Source organism: Catharus ustulatus, chromosome 5 (genome assembly GCF_009819885.2).
Source record: "Catharus ustulatus isolate bCatUst1 chromosome 5, bCatUst1.pri.v2, whole genome shotgun sequence".
NCBI classification, from domain to species: domain Eukaryota; kingdom Metazoa; phylum Chordata; class Aves; order Passeriformes; family Turdidae; genus Catharus; species Catharus ustulatus.
The window spans coordinates 76,766,354-76,784,917 of NC_046225.1; the positions used below are offsets into that span (position 1 = coordinate 76,766,354).

The 18,564-nt window shown below is 43.7% G+C and overlaps 1 protein-coding gene across 1 annotated transcript in view; it reads right to left on the reverse strand.

Moving 5' to 3' along the window:
• ATRN (attractin) overlaps window positions 1–18,564 on the reverse strand; it is a 151,015-nt gene that overhangs the window by 42,737 nt on the left and 89,714 nt on the right. Inside the window, exon 25 of the mRNA XM_033060031.1 lies at window positions 3,935–3,996. Coding sequence (XP_032915922.1) covers window positions 3,935–3,996 — 62 coding nt within the window. The remainder of the gene's footprint in view (window positions 1–3,934; window positions 3,997–18,564) is intronic.

An 18,564-nucleotide genomic window follows, 5' to 3' on the forward strand; every position in this document is an offset into this window, starting at 1 on the left:
CATGAGGTTTGATGTGCCACCAGGAAAACCCTACACTGGCAGCTTTTGTTTCACTTTGAAATAACAGCCATTTCTCCAAGAATCCTTGTGAGGCTTCAGTGGGACAGGTCAGTGTTAGACCATGGAATCAACCACCCTGCCATGGGCACCTCCCCAGGCTAGAGCAGACACTGCACTCCCTCAGAAGCATGGTTCAAGGACAGAAAAAGAAGGCAAGACAAACAGCAGGTAAGAAATGGAATGACCTGTGCATGTGAGAACCAGAGGAGAAGCGCAGTAGAGGACACCAGAGGTACATGGTAAATCAGTGCAATAAAGCTCAGGATGAGATCCTAGAACAGGATCATGGAATGGTTTGTCTTTAGAGACCTTAGAAGGTCATCCAGTCCACTCCTCTGCTCTGAGTAGGAGCTTCTTCAAATAGGTCAGATTGCTCAGCCCTGTCCAACCTGGACTGGAATGTTTCACAGGATGGGGTATCCACCCCCTCTTTAGTCCAGTGTCTCACCACCCTCACCAAAAACTATTCCCTAATCTAGTCTTAATAGACCCTCTTTTAATTTAAAGTCATTTTGTGACAGGACCCTTTGTCCCCATTCAAATGTCCATCCCCATCTTCCTTTGAACCCCCTTTCAAGTATGGAGGGATCCCAATAAGGTCTCTCAAGTGTTCTCTAGGCTGAAGGGAAGACAAGGGAAAGGGAAGAATGGAATAAAGGAAGAGAAAGAAAAAGAGGGAAAGATTATTGGGCAGTAATGTGTGCTTACAAGGCCACAAGTATTTTTATATCTTCTGTACATAAAGGCACTCTGGTCATTAGTATCTGTGATAGGTGTGCTGGCAGACAGACTTTTTGGAAGATAAAGGAAGCACAGCTACAAATGAAAATCATTCACTAGATATTGTCAAAATAGCTCAAACTGTGTGCTGGAAGACAACTGCACAATCTGTAAATTAAAGAGCTGTGTTATGAAAAGCAGAGGGGAGGAAAGAGAAAACCCAGTTTACTTGCAATTCATTAGCTTTGCAAAGGTTAACAGTGGTTGGAATACCATTTCTCCTCCGGCTCCAATTATAATGCAATATTAACAACCTCAGAACTTCACCATTCTACCCAACCTTTATCCACTGACATTTTCTTAGCTTAAAATAAAACATTCACGTGTACAAATCCAGGGTAACACACAGCCCCCTGCCCAAGAGTCCAAGAGCCCCTCTAAATGCAAGGCACAGCCCTCTGGCCACAGTGGCCAGCTCCTGAACAAAAGGGGAGCCAGCCCCTGCTCTGCTCCACGCTGCCCTGCTGCTGCTGGGATGCATGCCCAGGCTCCTGCTCTTCCCCAGCCCTGTGCATCCCACAGGCAGCCCAGCCAGTGCCTGGGACAGCACAGACTCCAACTGGAGTCTGGCAGTCCAGCAGCCTGCAGCAAGGACTGGACTCACCTAATTCATCTCAAATGTCAGCAATGAAACTGAAAATCCCCCCTTTCCCTCTCAGGTGCTCCCCACAGCTCAGGGCACAGGTGATGCCTCCAGCTACACAGCAAAAGCAGTCAGGATGGGCTCACACCCGTGGGGGAGGTGGCTTCCAGGACACAGGAATGTGCCACAGGATCTCCAGCTCAGATGTCCCAAATTCACAGAATCACAGAATGGTTTGGGTTGGAAGTGATCTTGTTCCAGCCCCTCTGCCATGGGCAGGGACACCTTCCACTATCCCAGGGTGCTCCAAGCCCCTTCCAGCCTGGCCTGGGACACTGCCAGGGATGGGGCAGCCACAGCAAATCCGGGCAACTCCTGCAATTCCTGCAGGAAAATGAAGCAACACCTTCAAATGTGCCAACAGAAAGCCACTCTAAACACCGATTCTCCAGAACAACATCTCTTTAGGTCTCCACACTACACCTAAGAAATAGACACATATCCAAATTTTTGAGTTTGGCGTTAGAGTTACCAACTGGTTTTAGGTTTTTACAAAGTATTTTCCTTGCCTCTATTTTAGGGTGCAAATTCCCAACCCACTGTTGCTTTTTAACAGCATAAGGGGCTCTCAGATATTACTTATTTATGGTCTGCCTGGGATCCAACAATAATTCTGCAATGTGCTCTAGAGCAGCAGAAATGCAGCTGTTTCAATAGTTTCTCCTACACCCAGTGAGATCAATCACACTGTTCTAATCCACTGGTTAATTAGGGAGCTACAGTGACTAAAATAAAATACTTGGAGAGAAACTTAGGAGTAGTGAAAGAATCAAAGAATTTCTAACACATTGTAAATGCTCAGCTGGAAAACACCAGTAAACTGCCTTCCCTCAAATTCGCATATTCTTATTCCTCTGGCTTGTTAGGATGTTAAACAATATTGCAACATTGCTTCTCAAGGATATCCATGTGATAACAGTGATGGAGAAAAGGAAAGTTGCAGCTTTGGACATGTAAGTTCAGCTGCATGTTCTGACTGAGATACACAATGCACTTCTGCTTTCACCTGGGACGGGAATCACGGAAAGATTTGGGCTGGAAGGATCCTTGGAGATCATCCAGATTCACACCCCTGCCATGGGCAGAGACATCTTCCACTGTCCCAGGCTGCTCCAGTCCCAGTGTCCAGCCTGGCCTTGGACACTGCCAGGACCCAGGGGCAGCCACAGCAAATCTGGGAATCTCTTAAAATAAAGAATCTGGAGCAACCCCTCATACTGAGGAGTTTAAACCCTCACATGCAGATGTAGTTGGGTCTGTAAAGCACTAATTTTACACAATTAGAAAAGAACTAAGGAACCAACTGCTTCCCTCTTCATTTTCCCTAATAAGCAATTACACTGCCACAAAGATTTTTAGGGAAGATGTTGACTGTGATTAATTCAGCAAAACAAAAGCTTAAGTCTGAGCCAGGAGTAACCACCTATTCCATTCCAATGGCAGGAAGGTGGTGGTTCAAATGTCTGCCTTGGTAGGGGCTGTACTAAAGCAGATTCTACTCTCTAAAAGCTCCACATGAAAAAAAATTGATATAAACCACTTGTCTGAAGGATCTGTCTGGAGCTTCTTGCTTTAATTAAATTTAGCATGAAATCTAAAGCAAGATATTATTCCCACTGCTTATTTTATACCAGGCAATATTACCTGGTTCAGAACATACTGTAGGACCTGGAGCAGTGTTTACTTCATGTATATCCCCCCTGTGGGACTTCTTATTGATCAGGTATTGACTTGTACTTCTGGAGTATTAACAGTCCCTAAAATAGAGGCCAACACACTGGATTTTGAAGCTTTGAAGAGAGGCCCTGCTGTGCTTTGGAAGTGTTGCACCTCTTTGGTAGGGCTGTATTTTTTGAAGGACAGAAGAGGAGACGAGCATTGAAAAGGCTCCTGTGGGTTCCCACCCTGAGGGAATCATCAGTTCACCTGACACTAAGAAGTGTTAAAGCTGTGTATGAAAAACAGAAATATTTGGCTTCTATTGTACTGTAGCATATGTTTGTATTTAACTTGACATACTTTCAGAGCTCAGTTTAAAATCAAAAGGTGGTACCTAAAGAGTTGGAAATTACTCCAGACTTAACTCTTTGCAAAATAACTCCCCGAGTTCATGACTGGTGTCCCCGAGGTGTGAAAACCTGCAGAAGTCACACATTATCTCTGGGAAGTCAGTGTTTTCTACAGCATCTCAAAAGGAACTTCTCCTTTTCCAAAAGCCTCTCCCAGCATCATCCTCCCTTTCCCTGCATGCACTGGCATGATGCATTGGCAAAGATGGGCAGATAATTTTCTTAACATATTTTCTAATTAAATATTTAAAACAGACTGAAGATTTCCGTTTTCTAGGCTGTAAGAAGGATGTTTAAGCTAAAAAACCAGACCAAGAAGAACCCAAACTCTGAAGCCCAAAACCTAAAGAAGCAACATTTAACTGTCTTAAATGAAAAGTACCTGAAAAATGTCACAAAGAACTGCACCAGGTCCATAAAGTTGCTGTGCTGCGAGAATGCAATCTGCAAAAGAAAAGCAAATGCTTTCTGTTACTTACTTAAAATTCCTATTTCAAGATAAAAAGGATGAAAAATTACAATGAAAAGCATCTTTACTCAGATCAATTAATATTTTGAACACTGTTTTTGAAAAAGAATGGAAATATTCTGGGGGAAAAGAAAATAAATTATAACTTCACATTGTTTTGAAAACAAATATCCCAAAAATGAAGCTGAAAATGTAACTCTGTCTCCCAGCAATGTCCCAAGGAATATTCTTCAATGCACATTGAAGAAAACACTACTTCAAAAACTTAGAACAGAGGTTTCACAGAGTTGCAAATAATCTTTAATTAAAAGTGAAAATCGTTAATTATTGTTTACACAGCAAACCAAAATTCAATATTTACATTTCAAACAATATCCAGACGACAAAATCTCCTCAAAAAAGGAACTTACACCAAGAGCTGCAAAGAGGCACGAAACACAGAAGATGATAGACACTGTGAAAACAGCTATGGCATTCATCTCAGCTCCCTGCCCTGCAGTCCAGCAGCACAGAGCAGGGAAAACAACAGAATTTTGGGACAAAAACCAGAGGGAAGAGGCCAACAGGAAACTGGGAGGTGGTTGGAGGCAAAAGGGAAGATTAGGGAGCCTGGGTAAAAATAACAACGTGGAGGGGAGGCGAGCCAAGAGAAAAGCAACTCGTGCAGTATTAGGAATCAGAAGTTCTTTCCAGGTACCTCCTATTTCCTCTGCCTATCAATCTCCCAGCACCACAACAGAATATTAACTCTTTCATGAAGTACCAGGATTTATTCAGAATTAAAGTGAAATCTGCACTGACAAAAGCCTTTCACGGATATTAAATCCCTTTCTGGTGTATTTGCTATTTTTCTCCCTTAATAAACGATACTTATGGCAACATTAGCATAAAGATAAATCCCTCCTCTCAGCAATAGCCACATCCCAAAATTCATGAATATGTGTAAAGTGAGTCATTGCTTGGGTTCCCGTTGCTCTGGAACACTTTCTGTGATTATATTTGCTTTAAATATCCATTGTAACTTGGTACAGAAGCTGCCCCAAATAGTTTTCTTATAAATAAACTGAAGTATCTTGCAGTGGACAACCACTGTGGGGCTGGGAAGTGAACTCCAAACCTGCACACCAGATGCTGCAACCTCAACAGTCCTGCCTACAAAAGACAAGGAAACACAGAGCTCCTGCTTGATTTTTACTTCTGAATTCCTTCCCAATAGTCTTCTGATCATTAAAAGACAGCAAGCAAGATTTCACTTTTTATGTAAAAGATCAGTGAATATTTGCATAAATGGATATTCTGGAATGTCTTTAAGGCAAAGATAATCCTTAGTGAAATATCACATCCCAAAATACAAACATGTAACACAGCCAGTATAAAAATAATAACTTTTCTTATTATTTCTGAGAATAACCATGATGCTGAGTGACTATGAGATGCATTTCAAAATAAAACCCTTGTTATGCATCAACAATCCTTTAGTAGAAACAGAAAATTACAAGCACAAAGGAATCATTAACAGACCAGTCCCCTGTGCATGGCCATCAGGATCAGTTTCTGTGATGGAAACCAAAACTTGCTCCCATTAGAAGAAACAAGAACCTGTTAATTTTAAAATAAGAGATATTCTATGAAAGATTAATGAGAGTGTCACCAGAGAAGGGTTTCTCATTTTTTTGACAAAAACTGCAGGATGAAACAAGTAAATTAAAAAACAAACAAAAAATAATTTAGGTTTATTTCACACAGAAGCCTTACAAATGCTTTACCAGTGGTGATTATTTTCTCTACCTGTTGGAGTTCTTCTCCTACAAAGTCCAGTTGAGGACCTGTACCTCATACATGGATTAAAAAACCCAGGTTGTTTCTACAATTTATTCTTCACAAGCTGAAAACACTTTGTGCCATCAAACCTGACCAATCTGTGTCACAGGCAATTTGGTCTCATAATTGTTAATGGTTTGCTTACTTAGAGCTTAATTTCCCCAAATATAATCCATTCCCAGGACTTAATTAATTCAGTTACATTGAAAGTTTGGTTGGAAATAGCTGTTGAAAATAGGCTGTTCATTCTGGATCCACAAAAAATATGGCACCAATTTCTTAGCAGTCGGGATTTTTAATTAAGTTTAACTGATGACAGAAGATTCATTTATCCATTCTCAAAAAACTAATTCTGTTCCAGAGGCTGAAGCAGTTTAACTGCAGGGAAGCTCGAGCTGGGCTCCTGGAAATCCTCCCCAGGTACAGGGGCAGAGCCCCAGCTCAGCTGCACGCTCAGAGCCCCACTGTCCCCTCCAAGGGCCCCAGAACTGTTTGGGTTTGGGCTCTGAGCCCGTCCCACCCAGCACTGCCCATCCCCGAGTGCCACAAGCACAGGACATGCCCAGGGATGGGGACTGGGGACTCCAGCCCTGCACCCCCCTTTTGTGGGAAGCAGTTTTCCCCAATATCCACCTGAGCCCCCCAGTGTGTCCAGGAGCAGCTCCCAGCTCAGCACCCGGGGTGTTTGTGCCCCCAGGCAGCCACCCCCAGACACTCCATGTTCACACCACAAAGCTGTGCTTATCTTATCTCAAAGGGACCTTGGAGAGCACAACCACTGCCCTGCTTCTGCTACTGCCACTTCATCTCCAGTACCAGAATAATCCACCTGCTTTCCAGAGAACCAGAAGTAGGTGGCTGCATGGACTGACAAAAATTTATAATGAAAAGCTTTACATTTTTTATCATTTGATTAGCATAAAATATGAAGCCAAGAAGAAAATTTGGCTTCCTCTAACTAGCCAACATCTAAAATTTGCACTGGTTTTTGAATCAGTGCACACAAATTTCAAAGGAGTTAATGGCAAATGACTTGGCCACAAAATTATAGAAGTAAAGGAAAAATATATTTGAACCCAACTGACATTTTAGTAACAGTTGGTATTTCAAACTCAAAATATTGCTGGAGCTAAAGTACAGCTTGTGACTGATAGAAATTTTGAAAAACCAATCAGAACAATTACATACCAGGACTTGCTGTGCATAAGCACCAGAGTTTGTTCTCCAAGAGAAAAGAAAAAGGAGAATAATTTTGAGATGATAATTTTGTACTAAAGTAGGCCAACTAAGACCTAAGTTTACCTTAAACCTGTGCATGCAGCAATACCTAGAATTATTTAAACCTCTATTCTTGTGGTCTACAAGTGTTCTGAACTCTTTAAAAACAAATTGAGTTTCACACACCACTAAGAAAAATCAGCCCATAACCAAGTAACAAATTATGTTGAATTTTTTTGCTAAATCCAGCAAGAATGATATTAGAGTAACTCCTCCCATTTAACTGTAATGAACAGAGAGTTCAGCACAGCACGACTCTTTCCACTTGTGCTGGAAGTTACTGGTATTTTACAGGAAGCCAAACTATTCACCACAATGGGGTAAGGACAACAACTTCTCCAAACACAAATAATTCCCAATATTATACATAATATTAGCACCTCTAATCTAAAATGAACTAAAGAACTGATAATCTAAGAGCTGGAGTTGTTGCAGAAGGCTCTGGAGAGACCTTGCAGGGCCTGGAGGGGCTCCAGGAGAGCTGGAGAGGGACTGGGGACAAGGCAGGGAGGGACAGGACACAGGGAATGGATTCACTGCCAGAGGGCAGGGCTGGGTGGGATTTGGGCAGGAGTTGTTCCCTGGCAGGGTGTGAGGCCCTGGCGCAGGGTGCCCAGAGCAGCTGTGGCTGCCCCTGGATCCCTGGCAGTGCCCAAGGCCAGGCTGGACACTGGGGATGGAACACCTGGGACAGTGGAAATGTCCCTGCCATGGATGGGCTTCGAGATCATTTCCCACTCAAACTATTCTGGGATCCTGTGAATCTACTGAAGAATATTTCAAGTATGGCAATTTTATACCATAATTTGGTACATTTTGGATCTCTAAACACTTGAGAAAACATGAACAGCCACAGAAAATAGTGTTTCCACAACTTTTTTACCTTGGTAACAACTCAGGATTATGGACACATTATATTTCTGTCTTTCTTCACAAACATATAAAGCAACTAAATTCCCACCAGTAGTGCCTTCCTTTTCATCCCTATTTCATATCACAAATGAGAAAAAGAGAAACTAAAAATGGTATTTTGCATAAGACATGCTCCTAGAATAGAACTGTGTAAGAAAGAAAAACAGAAGTCTAATTAACATCTGAAACTAAAGGGGCCCAACAGAGACGGCGCAATGTGAAGCCGGCTCCCAGAGCTCGGGGCTTGCTGTGAATTCAGGAGGTATCAAAAGGTCCAACTGCTGCACCCATTAACCTCACCTGGCAGGTGGGAGATTGCTACAGCACATGTGTTTTGAAAGGACCACACAGAAATGTAGTGGCTTTTGGGCTGCTTTTTGCTTTTTATTTCAATTTAGCCCCAGCACAAAAGTTAACGAACAAAAAGCAGCAGGGAAAAGTGGAAAGGGAGTTCCACAGGCTTCCAGTGAGAGAAAGCCACAAGCCAAACAAGCTGCAGGTAACATTTATGCACATCTTCCTCTATTTCCTTCCCAAAATTCCACTGTCTTGTCTCTTTTCTCCTATGGGTAGAGCAAGGATTCAATCTGACCTTGGTGAATACAGACAACACTTACAGGATGCCATGGCCTGAATGCTAAGTGCCTTTGTCAAAGGAGTTGCTGCAAAACAAAGGGGTTTTAAGTATTCTTGAGTGATGCCAAAGTCATCAAAACATTCATTTTGCCCTCTAGAACAATTCTGGGGGGGAAATGTCTCTTCTGCTCAGGAGCATTGTCACTGCCTGCAGTTCTTTAGGCAATGAAACTCATGGCCACAGTCCACGCTGGGCTCGGTGCTCTCCACTCCAGAGCAGCACTGAGCCAACTCAGGAGCCCTGGCCAGGAGCTTTCAGGCAAGAATGTGCCAGCACAGCAATCCAGCTGCACCACCTGAGCACGGCCTGAGCTCTGCCATGCGCTGCTGCTGCCTGTGCTCTGCGAACATCTTTAATGAGCCATGCAAGTCGTTAAGGCAGCCGAGAGCTAATCACAGGGATGAAGGGCAAAAAGCCTTTCAAAAACACCCTTCAGAAGCTGGGATTTTGGAGCTGACCCTGCTCACTGAGGGATGAGCAAACACAGCAGCAACCTGAGATGAGCCTTTTTCAGGCAGGCGGCTCTTAAACGATCTCAACACGGTCAGTTCCAGGGAACGCCTTCCAGAAGGAAACGTCTGTTCACCTCTGCTGATGATTTGTGGGATTCAGACACAGACTGTGACATCCAAATCCAGGGTCACAGGGATATTCCTATCAGCCCTTTACACTCAATGGAAACCTCATCTATGATTCAGCTGACCAATGCAGGTCCCTAATAATAAATAACAAAAAATTACTGCTTGACCAGTTCCATAACAGAACCATTAACACTGAGGCACACAAAGACCTCTATTTGTAGACCCCTGAATTTATATAGTTTGCATTTCCATGGGGCATCCTTGCCCTTGGTTTCATGGATGAAGTAGAAGCTCCATTTGTTGCCTAAAGAGGGGTAAAAGCTATTGCAGCTGCCCTGGGACACCTCACCTGGCCTCTAGCTGCTGCTCCAGAACCACACAATGGCTGGGTTGGAAGGGAACTTAGAGCCCATCTCATTCCAGCCCCTGCCTGGGCAGGGACCCCTTCCACTAGACCAGGTTTCTCCAAGCCCCATCCAAAGCTTTTGGATGAACCCATACCCCAATCACACCACACAGGCAGGAGGACATTCTCCTTCAGAGGCACCAACATCTGTTTGAAATGAACAGCAAAACTGCACCCAAATTCAGAGGTTAGGTAGAAAATTTAACCTGATCCACAGGAACAGATTTTCTAGAGAGGAAGTTAAACCTCAGGTTTCAGAGAAGAAAGGATCCTAACAGGAGTTAATTGTAACTTGAAAAACTCTGACACAGAACAAGTTGAAGCGGAGCCTGAGTTGGAGGTGGGAGGTCCCAGAGAGTTTGTAATGCAGCTGATGCTGTAGGTGTGGGCAGCAGAAGCAGCACTGGAAGGGGCTCTGAGCTCTCCAGGGAGCCTTCTCTTCTCCAGCCTCAACACCCCTAGCTCTTATTCTGTCTCCAGAGCAGAGGCTCCAGCACTTGGAGCACCTCCATGGCCTCCTCTGCACCAATTCCTCATCTACTGAACAATTCACCCACCAAATCCATCTTTCTCCAAATCAGAGAGAACTTGGTGCAGCTGAAGAGGCTCCCATGCTCACATTTGCATTCTACAACAAGCAAAAATAACATCCTCACTCAAATTTGATTTTCACACCTACTACTCCGAGTCACTCTGCTCCTGCGTGAAGGATGAAAGAGATTAATGACTGACTCCTCACCTGCTGCAATATTAACTGAGCCATTGAGCTTTATGGCACAAATACTCACTACTGTGCAAATATAAAACCTGCTTCCCTTCTGAACTTATTCTGAGATGAAAATCGATTTATATTCCAATACTGTGCTGCCTTCCTGCAGTAGTCACAAATTGTCACTTCTCAGCTAATTGGCTGCAGTCAGCAGTTGGCTCAGAAATGCCAATTATATGTGTTTTGTCTTCCCATGTGAACTCTCTCATGGTGTGCAGAGTGAACACAGGCACAACTGTCTCTAAATTAAAAACAGTGCTTAAGATGTGGTCCCAAATTTCACTGCATCCCAGATATCATCACACAAATCTGACAAATGAGAAGTATTTGTTCAATAAACAGGCAGAAGTTGAACTGTGATGCTCATCTAAATTTAAAGTGCACTAAGAAATAAAATTCTGGAAAGTCTCGTAATTGAAACTGCAAACTCAGCTCAGACCCTGCACACCTCCCCATGACAGAAACACACCCCAAGAAAGCCAAGTCAGGGCCAGAAAAATGTCAGTTCTCCTCAATCCTCAGTGAATTCTCCTGAATTTTCTGAACTTCACAGTTCTTACAAGAAGAAAGACCCTGAGAGGCTGGAGCACGTCCAGGGAAGGGAACAGAGCTGGGAAGGGGCTGGAGAATTCCTGAGGGAGCTGGGAAGGGGCTGGAGAATTCCTGAGGGAGCTGGGAGGGCTCAGCCTGGAGAAAAGGAGGCTCAGGGGGCCCTTGTGGCTCTGCACAACTCCCTGCCAGGAGGGGACACCGGGGGGATTTGGGATCTGGGAACAGGGACAGGACACAGGGAACAGCCTCAGGCTGGGTCCAGGGAGGCTCAGGGTGGAACCTGGGGAATTCCTTCCTGGAAAGGGCTGTCCTGCCCTGGCACAGCTGCCCAGGGGAGCCCTCTCCCTGGAGGGATTTAACAGCTATGTCCATGTGGCACTTGGGGACACGGGTCACTGGTGGCCTTGGCAGTGCTGGGGAACAGCTCGATGCTCTGAGAGTCTTCCAATATAAAAAATTCTGTGATCCTGCAATTGCAACAATTATTCTGGAGACAAGGAAGCGCTGAGGTGCTTGGAAAAAGTGGTTAAAAATAAAGATGCTGAACCTTGAGACAGAAGACAAGGCACCAGCAGGAAAACAATCCAATCCTCTGAGTTCCAGGTCCTCAAGCACCTCCCTCCAGTCCCAGCCACTGCAGTGTGGATTTGGGAAGGATCCCACTGCACTTGGGAAGGAGGGATCCCACTGCATTTGGGAGGGAAGGATCCCACTGCATTTGGGAGGGAGAGATCCCACTGCACTTGGGAAGGAAGGACCCCACTGCACTTGGGAGGGAATGATCCCACTGCATTTGGGAGGGAGGGATCCCACTGCATTTGGGAGGGATGGATCCCACTGCATTTGGGAGGGAAGGATGGATCCCACTGCACTTGGGAGGGAGGGATCCCACTGCACTTGGGAGGGAATGATCCCACTGCATTTGGGAAGGAGGGATGGATCCCACTGCACTTGGGAGGGATGGATCCCACTGCATTTGGGAGGGAAGGACCCCACTGCATTTGGGAAGGAGGGATCCTACTGCATTTGGGAGGGAGGGATCCCAGTCCCTGCTTTCGTGCCCAGCAGAGCTCTGACACCATCTGTGGGCAGGCTCGGTTACATTCAGCAGCATGCCAACTTTTGCTGGAGAGTTTCAGCATGGAAAAAATTATAACTTTAGCACATAACAGCTCAAACTCTCACTCAGACCCTCAAAGTCCAGTAAAAACGAGCTTTACAGTATACTGAGCTTAAAAGGAGTAAAAGTTGTTTTCCTTAAGAACAGGTGATGTAAGTACACAAGAGGGAATCAAGAATAAAAAGTACAAAACAGCCAAAGAAATATTTGCAAGTTTATCTTTTTTTTTTTAAGGCTTCAATATAGCTGACAGATGGAAACAGGCAAAACCTTCTGTCTTGCATCATTTCTGACTAGACAAAACAGCAGAAAAAATGCAAGACAGTTCAGAGTTGCAGTGGTATTAATGGGGAAAACAAGCTCTGTCTCCTTCCCCAAGGAAGCTGTGAGTTCCATACTGGATGAGAAATTTAACATGTTTATCAACCTGCAGCAAAACATCCTGTGATATGCCAGCTGCAGCAATCTCATCTTTAATAAAATAAAGTAGTAAAATAAGAGTGTATCTATATTTATACATATTACACATAGAATCATAGAATGGTTTGGACTGGAAGGGACTTCAAAGATTATCTAGTTCCAGTCCCAAACTAAACATGTATTTATATAAATAACCAATTTAAAATACCTTTGAATGACAACACTGTCACATAATTACACAACAGTGAAGCCACAAGTCATCTCAAACCTGGTGTCACATCACAGCCTGAAGAGGCAGGAATTAAAACTCCCCAAATTTACTTTAAACAAACCACATAGCACCAGGATCAGTTTTAAAGAGACATGAAATCAGAATCATAGGGCTGGGCTGTTGTATTCATCACAGGTTTTTCTGTTGAGAGCCTTAGCTATGATTTGGTGTTCAGGTAATCTTAACATGAAAAAAATAACTGTGCTGGGTAGGGCAGTATGAACAACCTCTCTATAAGCTCTCATACTTGCATTGAAAAGGCCAGGTAGTCACTGCCTCTCACCAAAGCATTTCTAGAACATGGAATTCACTCTTTTGTCATGAAGAATTTCCCAGTAAAATACTGAAGTGACAAATCAATTGATGGAATTTACTTCAATCCTCAGTGAAAATATTAATGGAATTTATTGACACTTTGGGTCTGGGTGTGGGAAGGTGGATGGTGCTAATCTTGCATGCAAAACAGACTGGTTAAAGAAGCAACTACACATGACACAGCTCTTAGGAGAGAACCAATTTAAGAAAAAAACTCTATAAAATCCCCAAACATCCCAGAAATTTATTCCCATACAGGACTGTGACAGTACTACCTTACCTGACCCCAGCTCTTCCTTGCCAACATTGCTGTGAGCAACATTTGCCAGTATAGTAAAAAAAAGTAAAAAATCTTAAAGTCGGGAAAATAAGTGAGAGAAAAAAGTTTTCAGGACATTCCAGGATTTATTTTTTTTTCCCACAAGAGCAGCCCTGCAGAGTCAGCTGAGAGCTGTTGGTGGAGTGCTGTGCCTCTGGCCTGGTGCTTGTCAGCTAAACCAGGCTCAGGTGTTTGGGTTTCTCACCCTCTCTTAGTTCTGGATATACTTTTCCTTGTGGTTTAGCCAGGCTGAATCCACTGTTGCATTTGAGTGCATGGCTTCTATTTTACTGCCAATACACTTTTCTGCCCTTCATTAGCTCTGCTCACTATTCTTTGACTCTTTAAATAAGCCTTTGTATAAAGAAAAGTACCTTGCTCTTTTGGCTCCTCAGCAATGGCTCACAGCACTCATTTTGTGAAATACATTTGAATTTGGGTTCTATATTTACACTGTGGTGGGTTATGGCGCTTTCAAGAGTTATTCAGCACAGAAATACAGCAACTTCAAACAACCAGCACTGGCCTCACCCAGAAGAAATTAATGCCTGACTCACACTTAGCTTCCATAGAAAATTAATTCCGTGATTTTTTATATGTTATATTTTCCAGCCCCACATTTGAAAAGAGAAAAAAATCAGCTTCCTTAAAATTAAAGCAATCAATATATATGTCACTGTCAGATCTCAATAAAACACCTAAGAAATGCTCCTGGTGTTATTAAATCTGAACTGCAGACTGTGTCTCTCTGGTACCCTATAACTTTTCTTATTTATGCAGGCATTCAAAAACACTTCCAGTGCTGTAGAAAGATATTACAATAAACCTCACAAAAGTTACGTGAGTCACTACAGTTCTTCCCAAGAAATCCCTGCAGAAGATTTTATTGGTTGTCCCTTCCAGTGCCTAAAGGGGCTCCAGGAGGGCTGGAATTGGGGACAAGGGCTGGAGGGACAGGACACAGGGAATGGCTTCACTGGGAAAGGGGAGATTGGGCTGGGATGTGGGCAAGGAATTCCTGCCTGGGAGGGTGGGGAGGGGCTGGGCTGGAATTCCCAGATTTGCTGGGGCTGCCCCTGGATCCCTGCAGTGTCCAAGGCCAGGCTGGACACTGGAGCTGGAGCAATGGGACAGTGGGAGTGTCCCTGCCATGGCAGGGGTGGAATGAGCTGCTCCTTCATCTCCCTTCCAACCCAAACCATCCCATAAATCTCTGAGGAAAAAACCCCCAACACAGCAACTGGGAAAAGCTTGGCATGAACAATTTTCAGGGTTGCTGATGCTACAACCTCCTGTAAAAAGGACTGAAGTGGCACCACATCCTGCCAAGGGTTAACTACCTGTGAGAGAAATCCTCCTTTGAAAGGATTTAAGAAGGTGCTAACAAAAATATTACTTAACTGAAAAGGGAACAACTTCTAAAAGGAGAAAAATGTCATTGGTTGATGCCAAAAATAAGGTGGCAGAAGCAGATAAAACACAACAACTGTTTTGTGTTTTAAAGGACATTTAACTGTTCTGTTTTAAATCTTTCCATCCCACAGTAGGAGATGTCAGTTTGCCTGTTTTGAAAAATCAGCATGTAATTGCATGTCTCCAAAAGTAATTACATTCAACAGCAAATTTCATCAGATTAACAAACTGATCCACGTTTCAGTTTTGGGGTTCAAGAAAACTTCACATGGTGAGAGATGCAGGGAGAGAGGCTCAAAAGCACCTGCAGTTCTAGCTAAAGAAAGGCAAGGGACATCATTAGGAAGCACCTTTGGCATTATGATGCTTTCAGAAGCCACAGAAAAAGAAAACATTTTGTGAATATAGACTGAAAGAAAGTTGAGGATTATTTTATCTCTACACTTACCTCTCTTCCTTGTTAAAAATGCATGAGGCACATGAGGACCTGGCAGGAAAGCTTCCAGATCAGCAACCTCACTGCCATTTCAAGCCTACACAATTATTTTGTCAAAGCAATCCCTACCTGTCTGAATGTGTTTTATTCTCTTTGGCCAACAACGAGGACAATTCTTGTTTGCCCTCACCAAGAGCTCTCATTCAATGGGCCTGTCACTTTTGATTTGAGAATGACACTAATTTAGAGAAAGACTGGAAACCTCCATGGGCCATGTCCAGTTCTCAGGGTTTATTTATGTCCTACCAAATACCTAAAGCTTCCTCCAGAGAGGAATCAAGGCACTAGAGACAGTTCAGGCCCTGCTTTCCAGCTGTGGATGGCTTCTTCACTCGTTCTTTTTCCATGTATTATCAAAGCCTTTTAGGCAGGCTGTAAACCTCAAAGAGGGAAATGCAGAGAGCATCACTGCCCCCTGAAAAAGGCTGAAAGCCTAAAATAAAAGGAATGTGTGAGATCTGCTGTTCCTCCAGATCTGTTTTGGGCCCATCCTCACCTGGCAGGAGCTAAGGGCACCCCAAAGCTTTCCCTGGCTGTAGCAAAGTGTCATCCATTGTTAGCTCTGGCAGTAAACAAATGCTTCCTGAACTACACTAAGCATGAATGGCATGTAAAATTAAAGCTTAATTGAAAGTGGTATTAAGATTCTTGCTAATGCACCTGTTTTAGGGGTAATGCTGCCAGTAAAACTAGCAGGGCGATGGGGAAGAGCATTAGAAGAATAACTTCAGATCAAAACTGCTTTAATGAAGGAGTTTTACTTTGAACAATGAGAATTTCAGAAGGTTTCAGTATTTACATACTGGAGGACACAACACCAACGAAACACTGAAATAAACAATGATGAAGATCAGAGCCAGAGCTTTGAGTTGAAAATGTAATTCCTGGCAGTTTGCCAAAATATTGGCTAGTATTTCCAACTTCAATAGCCACGTTCAGCACAAGAAAAAAGAGTCATTCCTCAGCAGATCCTCAGTCTAGTGTACAATTCATCTTGACTGAAATGCAGCTGACACCAGGTGGCTCCCCCTGAACTCTGCCTACATGCTAAGACAGAAATATCTCCAGGCTAAGGAAAAGTCCCATTTCCAACATCACTGCCAGCCCTGCCAAGCTGAAGACATGTGAAGGGAGTTTGCTCTCCTTCATCCCTACAGACATTCTCAGCATATCACTGGAAACCAGTGGGAACTGGTCCCAGGTCAAAGGAGGCAATTAGCAACTATAACACTTTGGGAAACCCTCGGGTTGTAGAGAGGCAGAAAAGTCTTTTGAAGCCTGTGAAACAAGAGAGCTTTAGCTATTCCCTTAAAACAACTCAGGATAGAAAAAAAAATTACAGTAATTTCATGAGTATAAGGTGTTCCGGGGTATAAGGTGCACTTCTGGGTTTGGACCAAAATTTTAGTCAAAAGGGTGCGCCTTATATGTGTGAAATTACTGTAGTAGTCTTAAAAAAATTAGTAGTCACAGGTCTAACATACAAGGCACTTGATTCCAAGAAAGTGCCAGTTCCAAAAGGTTTAACAGGAGCACAGTTGTACCCCCACATCTGTCAGAAATCTCACTCCATGCAGCACTGCAGCTCTTCACTGGAGCACTAAAATGAGCATTTTCTTCCCAACTTGGATGCAGTCATCCTGGCAATGGGAATTTAAGAAAAGCAAAAGAAGGCAGAGAGGGAGGTCCCAAAAGAAGGGGTGCATTAAAGAGCACCTCAGCTAATGGCTAACATCTCATTCCGGGGGATGGCACCTGCAATGGATCTGTACACCTGGATTTCTCCTGTGAGCCAGGCTGGCAGAGCTAAGGGTGTTCAGCCTGGAAAGAGAAGACTCTGGGATTACCTTATAGCCGCTCCCAGGGCCTAAAGGGGCTGCAGGAGAGTTGGAGAGGGACTGGGGACAAAGGATGGAGTTCCAGGACAAGGGGGAATGGCTTCTCTCTGCCAAGGGGAAGGGTTAGGTGAGATTTGAAATTCTTCCCTGTGAGGCTGTGGCACAGGCTGCCCTGAGAAGCTGTGATTGCCCCATCCCTGGAATTGTACCAAGCCAGGCTGGATGGGCTTGGAGCACCCTGGGGTAGTGGAAGGTGTCCCTGCCCATGACAGGGCTTTGAGTGAGAGGGTCTTTAAGGTCCCTTCCAACCCAAACCCATCTGTGATTCCAGGGTTCTATTTGCCAGCCCAAACACAGTCACCTGTGACAGTTGCTTGGATCATTACCAAAAGGAAGCACCACAGACCAAATTCTGGTTTAATTACAGCATGTTTGAGCCTGTCCTCAATTTCCAGGCCTCCCATTGGTGACAGTTTCTGCACTTGACCTCCTGTGCCAGCTGCAATCCACTGAAGGGCCATGAATTGTTTCTACCTTTCAGTTCACCACTCACGCTTTCAGCAGAGGAACCAGGAAGCAACGCAGCATTTTGAGTGTGCTCACCAGTACCTTCCTATCAGGGCAAACAGCATGTCTGGAGATGATAGAATCATTATGACAACATGTGATGTGACTGAATTAAGCAATCCACAGATTGTCTTTAAGATCCCTCCAATCCTGTTCATTCCATGATCTATCGGTGTAGAAAGGGAAAAAGATAGAAAGGAGACTAAATAGATAGACCATCCTGGAGTAACTCAAGTAGAGGAAGCCAGAAGAAAGTTTGAGAAACTAAAATTGAAGGCAGCAGAGGCAATTTTAGCTATTTTTCCATTACAGCCTTTACAAAACCTGAGTGGAAGGCAATAATTTCAGTGAGCTGAATGTTTCCCACTGGTTCTCAAATGCTCTTCAAACAGAGCTGTGCAATGCTGCTGCACCTCCACCACGTGCAGTGATGCTGTGTAGTCACTGTGGCACTTTTTGAAGCCCAACAAGACAATGAATTGCCAAGAAAACTATATACAGCGAATACCTAATGAGATTTTGCAAATGGTACATTTTGTATGCAAAGGCTGCAAAATTCTTTCTCCTCTTTTTGTTTCTTGAAGCATTTGGTTCATAATTAACATTTAAGCGTGTTCAAATCAAAATGCTTCAACCAATACAAAGGAAAGAGGGGAGGCAATTGCCAGTTAATGATACAATTGCAAACTGGTTTTGCCTTAATCAGCTCCTAAACATCTTACACATTCTCAGAACATAGAGATCAACGCAAGATGCTTGGAATCTGAGAGGACAAAGTCAAGTATCAAATGGGACCAAATGATAGTGAATATAAACAATAGTTTGGCT